Source organism: Eleginops maclovinus, chromosome 1 (genome assembly GCF_036324505.1).
Source record: "Eleginops maclovinus isolate JMC-PN-2008 ecotype Puerto Natales chromosome 1, JC_Emac_rtc_rv5, whole genome shotgun sequence".
Lineage (NCBI taxonomy): Eukaryota > Metazoa > Chordata > Actinopteri > Perciformes > Eleginopidae > Eleginops > Eleginops maclovinus.
This window is the reverse complement of record NC_086349.1, coordinates 1004355-1011869: the sequence shown is the minus strand read 5'-3', so window position 1 is coordinate 1011869 and position 7515 is coordinate 1004355. Positions and strand designations below refer to the sequence as shown.

The window sequence follows — 7515 nt, the reverse complement described above, 5'->3', positions numbered from 1 at the left end:
CCATACAACTTTCATCCCAATGTGTCTCTTGCAGGCATATTATGTCTGAGCCACAGTATCAGGGCCCATTAAAGGAGGACAGTGTCACCATTATGAGGGAGGCAGTGAGTATTATACAATACATGTACATATACATATACTCACCTCTGCGGATAGTTCCCTGTAAATCCCCTTGATTTACTCCTTCTCTTCATTTCCTTCTGTTTTTACTAATAGTCTCTTCAACTTTCTTTGTTCCAAAGAAACATCCACTCCCTCTTTTAATCCTCTGCCTCTTTTCTGCGCAGCCAGAGGATCCACACACACTGTCTCTTTCTCCTTTCGTACCGCCACCTCCATCCCTTCTCCGTCCGCCACGCCGCCCCCTTCCTCTACTTCCTCTTCCATCTCTGACATGTCCGTGGATTCCTCCTCAGCAGCCTCACGTTCCCCCTCCTCCTCGTCGCTGCCATCTCCTTCATCCTCGTCGTCCGTGGTTGGATCCGCCGCATCCGCCTCCATTCTGCCTCGAGCCATCAGCAGTGAAGCACCCTCAGATATCTGCAGTGGCACGGCAACATGATCAGCTGTCACTCCCTCCGCCGCAGCAGCCATCACCTCAGCAGACCCCAGAGCAGCATTCACAGCATCAGCATCAGGCATGTCAGCAACTGAGATCCTCTCCTTCGCGCTGCTCACCGCTCTTCTCTCCTTCCTTCCTGCCCCGTCTGTCTCCTCCGCTTCAGATATTTCACTCGTCCCCTCTGCTTCATTGACAAATCCAGAGGCCCCTCCCCCTTTTCCTGCTTCACAGTCCCGTGCAAAGTGCCCTTGCTCTCCACATTTGAAACACCTAAACTCAGGGCATTCTTTGAAAATATGGCGCGGTTTAATACACTGCCTGCATACAGGTATTTGTCCATCGTGCATCACTCGGAAATATTCCGTACCCGCCTCTGATATGAATTTTGTTGAGTACGGGAGGGAGCGGACTTCCTCGTTAAATCTTACCCGTAGGAAACGCGTACTATCCGCTACATCCGTACCTGGCCATACTCTTCTTTTTATTGTTGACACCGGCATAACTCCCCATTCCTCAAATCTCTTTTTTATGGTTTCATCCCTCGTACACACCGGGATGTTCAGGAATGAGACAGTCAGCTCTTTTATTGCGCTGTCTCTTCCCTGTACTAGAGCTCCGTTGACACGGAGCCCCTCAATTAACTTCTTCTTTCCATTTGTATCCGCCATTGTCACTTCATACGTTTTTTCACCTTTTATTCTGCATCCCCTCACGGTTCCGCAATCCTTCTTTAATCCTTACAGAAGGTCCATCACAGACACTTTGTGTCTCGCCGCGTCCACCACTACCTCCACTGTCAGTTCCCTTGAAAACTTCTCTACTTCTTCATTCCTTATTAGCAGAGTAGTTTTTTCGGTACTTCTGTTGTTATCTCAACTTTTTGTCCATTTACTTTTGTATTTACGGCCTTATTTTTCACAGAATCACTATTTCTTATTAGTTGCTGCGTCGCCATCTCCGTCACCCTTACCTCACCTGTGCGCTGAACACCACCAACCCCTTTCCCTTCTCCCTCCTTTTTTTTTGTTCACTCCCTCCTGATTTTCTGTATAGTCCGTTTGTTTTGCCGTTTTCGTTGTCCTTTCCTGTGTCATTCACTGTGTTTCGGTCCCTCTCCACACTCCTCGTCTCCTGCTAGAGGTGGGGGAGACTAACACGAAAACAATATGGGTATCACAGAAAAAGAACGAAAAACAAGGGAAAACAGCACAAGGGCTCGAAATGTTTGTAGGGTGCGTGTTGCCGTCAGATCTGCGATGCCACTCTGGTAACAAAAGTGGGCGTTACTCATTACACCACCGACCGGCTCAAGCAACGCCGTGCTTGAGCCATATACATCTTGTCAGCTCTTGTCAGCTGTTTACAAATTACCGCTTAACATGGATGAAATAAACTCCACCCATGTTAACTGGTGATATTCACAATATGACACAGGCAGACGCTGCCAACGCAAGCCTCAAAAACGAATGCAAAAGCCATGTGTTACGGACAAAACACTAGCATGGCTAGGGATGGGAATTGATAAGATTTTTACGATTCTGATTCCCTTATCGATTCTGTGAAACGATTCAATTCCTTATCGATTCTCTTATCGATTCCAATTTGGGGGAAAAAGGAGAATAAACAGTTTGATGTAACATTTATCTTTGTTTTAATGAAAAATATTCTATTGTGACAGTTACTTATTAATCTCTAATAACAAGTGTGTGTGTGTGTGTGTGTGTGTGTGTGTGTGTGTGTGTGTGTGTGTGTGTGTGTGTGTGTGTGTGTGTGTGTGTGTGTGTGTGTGTTCTTTTGCAGATGAACATATCTGCTTTTCTGTACAAGAAAATGTAACAAATAACAACAAATAACAAATACTGAATCATGTAATTACAAGAACAATGTAATCACAAGCACTGTGTGTGTGTGTGTGTGTGTGTGTGTGTGTGTGTGTGTGTGTGTGTGTGTGTGTGTGTGTGTGTGTGTGAGTGTGAGTGTGTGTGCACTCAAGTAGTAGTAGGGAAAATTAACAGTTCTTTTGCAGAAATATGAGCATATCTGCTTTTTCTGGAAGGATACGGGATCTTTCGGGGCTTATGGTGTCTCCAGCCGTGGAGAACACCCTCTCAGATGGGGTGGAGGAAGCCTGCACACAGAGGTAGTTTTCAGCCAGTCCAGATAGCAAGGGCAGCGTATCCTGCTTGTTCCACCACCACAGTGCGGCGCTATCCCTGCAGGGGATGGAGGGCAGGCTTTTGTAGAACTGGATTTCCTGATCCACCTTCTGAGCCAGGGAAAGACAGGGGCTGTGATTCACGGATTGACTGCAGCTCGTTGTTCCTCCTCCTCGAATAGTTCTTCCAAGGCTGTCTTTTTTGATGGTGGTGGCAGTGCCTGAAATTAAATGAACATGAAGTAAAAAAATAAAAAAATACATATATAAGTCAATAATCATGACAAAACAGCATCCAAAGGTCATTACAAATGAATGAGTTAACTTACATAGTGTTCCTCTACTTCTTCCTCCTCCCCATCTTCGCAGCCTTCCCTCTGTGTCTCTCCTTCCCCTGGGAGCTTGAGAAGTGATGTAAACACATTAATAACTTTTAACACAGAGCCGTAGAAGGTCTCACTCACAATGGAATCAAATGCAATGATAAGACAAACAGAATTTAAACAGAAATTAAAATACCTCATCTCTTGCTGCCACTGTATTTGCTGTTATTGCAGCTTCCCTGATCCTGTCCCAGACTGCATCACTTTTCACTTTGTATTTAAATCTGGGGTCCAAGATGGTGGCTTCCTCCAGGAATCTCTGAATGTCAGTTCCCTTCAATTTCAAAAAGGAGGATAGGATGACATTAGACTAGTGGTACAAATTGGCCTAAAGCATCAAGGTAAGATTAAATGTAGTTGTGCTTACCTGGTAGCGTTTGGAGAGATCCTTCCAAATGTTCTCCTTGATGCTCCTTGTGAACGCAGAGTCACCTTCCTGCACAGTGTACTGTTGCTCCAGCTTCTGCAAGATGGGCAAAATCTCACCGCAGGTTGCACTTTTGTCGCTGGAGACGGCCAGTGTGGAGGTGTAATGCTTCCGCATGAGATGCACAAACTCCTCTGCTTTCCTTAAGTCCTCGTTGCCTATTCTGTCCAACCTACAATGTAAATAAAAACAGAAAAAGATGTATGTAGCACAAATAAACAAAAACAAAACCAGTCAAAGTTTAAAAAAAAGTTTAAGTCATATTATCATTTAAAATATATATCACCTTTCCTTCTCCATGGGCCTTCTTATGCGTGGATCTATGGCTGCAGCCTGGATAGCAGGGAACTGCTCGGTGAATCTCTCCATCATCAAATAGAGGGAATTCCATCTGGTCCTTACATCCAGGAGGAGCATGTGCTTGGGCAGCTCTGAGGGTTCACATATACACAACACAATGTAAATATTTATTATCTAATAGTTTACATACACATACCTATACATGTATATTTTCATGTACATATAGTATAATGCTTGCAATGTACTGTAAGGAGAGTATCTTACTGAGCAAGTCTTGTTTCTCTTTAAGAACAACTTTTGCCATGTGGGACCTCTTCATCCAGACAACAACTGCTCGAACTCGTGCTGCCCAATTGGATATGGCAGTGCAGTTGTACAGCTTTTGCGCTCCCAGGTTCAGCGTATGAGCGAAGCATGGAAATTTGACAATTTGCAGCTGTTTGATGGCTACATCCATGTTCGCTGCATTGTCTACAGTTGCTGCCACAACCTTTTCCCGTACACCATATTCTTCTAAAATGTAATCAATCTCCTCTGCTACAGCTGAGCCTGTCTGAGATTGGTACACGGCTTTGGTTTTTAGGACCTTTTCCTTTACCTGGCCATTGCTCACGTAGTGCAGAGTAACCGTGAGATAATGATCCTGACAAAAGCTTGTCCACCCATCAGCCGTGATAGCTGCCTTTGACACTGTTTTCAGTTCAGAGATCACATTTCCCTTTTCCACACCATACCAAGCAGGGATTAAGTGGTTGGTTAAGCTTTCCCTGCTGGGGGCTTTGTATTTTGGATTGAGAACCTTTGTCATCTCCCTAGAAAACATATGAAAATGAATGAGTGTAAACATCTGTTTAATGAGGAGGAAAATATTCTATTCTATTCTATTCTAATCTGACATTTGATAATCTGACAACAACCTCACATTCACCTACCGAAATTCAGGGGCGTCTACTGTAGAAAATGGGTGCAAACCCTTAACAACAAATTTGGTAGCTGCCCGGTGACATTCTTCTACCTTTGCCTGGGACATTTTATTTCTGCCTGCCTCGACGAAAATAGAAGCCAGAGGTAAACGGGAGCAAGTGCTGCTAGCCTCTGAGTCAGCCAGACTACCCGTCTCGTCCCGGTCATCATCTTGTTCTAAATCTAACGAAGAAGGCATTCGTTTGATGAAAAAGCAATACTGTACAATTTCGGGAAATAAACTAATTTCCCACCTCCCTTTGATTTAAATAAATGAGCGTCACCTTTTTCTGGCTCCCTGAATCGGCGGCACAACTTACTAGCATGTTTCATTAACTACATAGCAACAGCTAGAATTCTTCCCTAGAACTACGGATGCCTTGCCATCAAGTAAGCTAATTAAACATGCTAGCAAGGAACGGCTTGATTAACCAGAAACATAAACTCCCTTAATTACCCCAAGGAGAGGTAGGAAATGGGTTTATTTCCAGAAATGGCGTGGTACATAATTTACTAGGAATCACATTAAGGATTAGTCAGTGGGATAGCTACTTACCACCAGAGTTGCCTTCGGTGTTAGCCCCCAAGGTCACGGTGGTCGTAGAAGCTTGGCTGCTGTCACTCCGAAGGGCATCAAAAACGCGACACTCGTTAAAGTTTATCCCGTGTTGTGTGCGCAGATGTTTATGCATATTTGAAGTATTCCCTCCCGCCGATGTTATCAACAATTTGCAGTGGTTGCAAAATGCCCTGTTGCCATCCTTATGTAATGTGAAATGAAGCCACACTTTGGACCGTTTTAACCTTAGGGGTGCCATTTCAGACTTGTAAAAAGTATCACGAGCTTCACCTGCGTAACCAAGCAACTACGCCACGTCAAGCCGGGCTTACTGAATCATTCGTGTGTACCTTGCTGCGTAAATAACGTTACATAAACCGTGCGGTCTGGAATCTATAAGAGAATCGTTTAACGAGCTGCCAAACGGTTCCATGGAATTGAAACACAAGGAACCGGTTCTCAACAGGAACCGGTTCTCGATTCCCATCCCTAAGCATGGCCACCTCAAAGGATATTGCTTTGTTTTTTCGCCTTGAAAAATGCATATAGTGACCATTACAAAGCACATATCAGACGCTATGAAAATAGCCGCTGTGAGATACGAACCCAGTCATGCTTTCAAAAGGTATTAATCCACTGCCTTACCGCTTAATGGCCTGAGCTACTGTTCAGATGTTGAAAGAACCAGGTGAATATTTATTATTGACTATTTACTTGTAGCTGTTCCCAACAATTGGAAAAACAGTAACAATGACATTGAAATTGATCACTGGATGATGTCAATTAGCTAATTAGGTGGCAAAGGATATATATATATACATATATACAGTGGGGCAAAAAAGTATTTAGTCAGCCACCAATTGTGCAAGTTCTCCCATTTAAAAAGATGAGAGAGGCCTGTAATTTTCATCATATGTATACCTCAACTATGAGAGACAGAATGAGAAACAAAAATCCAGGAAATCACATTGTAGGATTTTTAATGAATTAATTGGTAAATTCCTCGGTAAAATAAGTATTTGGTCACCTACAAACAAGCACGATTTCTGGCTCTCACAGACCTGTAACTTCTTCTTTAAGAGGCTCCTCTGTCCTCCACTCGTTACCTGTATTAATGGCACCTTTTTGAACTCGTTATCAGTATAAAAGACACCTGTCCACAACCTCAAACAGTCATACTCCAAACTCCACTATGGCCAAGACCAAAGAGCTGTCAAAGGAGACCAGAGACAAAATTGTAGACCTGCACCAGGCTGGGAAAACTGTATCTGCAATAGGTAAGCAGCTTGGTGTGAAGAAATCAACTGTGGGAGCAATTATTAGAAAATGGAAGACATACAAGACCACTGCTAATCTCCCTCGATCTGGGGCTCCACGCAAGATCTCACCCCGTGGGGTCAAAATGATCACAAGAACGGTGAGCAAAAATCCCAGAACCACACGGGGGGACCTAGTGAATGACCTGCAGAGAGCTGGGACCAAAGTAACAGAGGCTACCATCAGTAACACACTACGCCGCCAGGGACTTAAATCCTGCAGTTCCAGACGTGTCCCCCTGCTTAAGCCAGTACATGTCCAGGCCCGTCTGAAGTTTGCTAGAGGGCATTTGGATGATCCAGAAGAGGATTGGGAGAATGTCATATGGTCAGATGAAACCAAAATAGAACTTTTTGGCAAAAACTCAACTCGTCGTGTTTGGAGGAGAAAGAATGCAGAGTTGCATCCAAAGAACACCATACCTACTGTGAAGCATGGGGGTGGAAACATCATGCTTTGGGGCTGTTTTTCTGCAAAGGGACCAGGACGACTGATCCGTGTAAAGGAAAGAATGAATGGGGCCATGTATCGTGAGATGTTGAGTGAAAACCTCCTTCCATCAGCAAGGGCACTGAAGATGAAGCGTGGCTGGGTCTTTCAGCATGACAATGATCCCAAACACACCGCCAGGGCAACGAAGGAGTGGCTTCGTAAGAAGCATTTCAAGGTCCTGGAGTGGCCTAGCCAGTCTCCAGATCTCAACCCCATAGAAAATCTTTGGAGGGAGTTGAAAGTCCGTGTTGCCCAGCGACAGCCCCAAAACATCACTGCTTTAGAGGAGATCTGCATGGAGGAATGGGCCAAAATACCAGCAACAGTGTGTGAAAACCTTGTGAAGACTTACAGAAC

General features: G+C 44.4%; 1 protein-coding gene across 1 annotated transcript; it reads right to left on the bottom strand.

Moving 5' to 3' along the window:
• Window positions 1–1652: 1652 nt before the first annotated feature.
• On the bottom strand, window positions 1653–4800 carry LOC134871726 (E3 SUMO-protein ligase ZBED1-like). The gene is made up of 9 exons (XM_063894568.1): window positions 4760–4800; window positions 4092–4639; window positions 3814–3958; window positions 3468–3699; window positions 3237–3374; window positions 3047–3118; window positions 2870–2938; window positions 2667–2828; window positions 1653–1712 (listed from the first exon to the last, which is right to left on the bottom strand). The coding sequence occupies exons 2-9, from the start codon at window positions 4633–4635 to the stop codon at window positions 1653–1655; spliced, it is 1422 nt and encodes a 473-aa protein (XP_063750638.1). The 5' UTR covers window positions 4636–4639; window positions 4760–4800.
• Window positions 4801–7515: the final 2715 nt, after the last annotated feature.

Coding starts and splice junctions, on each gene's coding strand:
- LOC134871726 (XM_063894568.1), bottom strand. CDS start 4,635: ATGACAAAGGTTCTCAATCCAAAATACAAAGCCCCCAGCAGGGAAAGC. Junction 2,939..3,046: donor AAGAAGTAGAGGAACACTAT/GTAAGTTAACTC, acceptor ATTTAATTTCAG/GCACTGCCACCACCATCAAA. Junction 2,829..2,869: donor AGGAGGAACAACGAGCTGCA/GTCAATCCGTGA, acceptor TCCCTGGCTCAG/AAGGTGGATCAGGAAATCCA.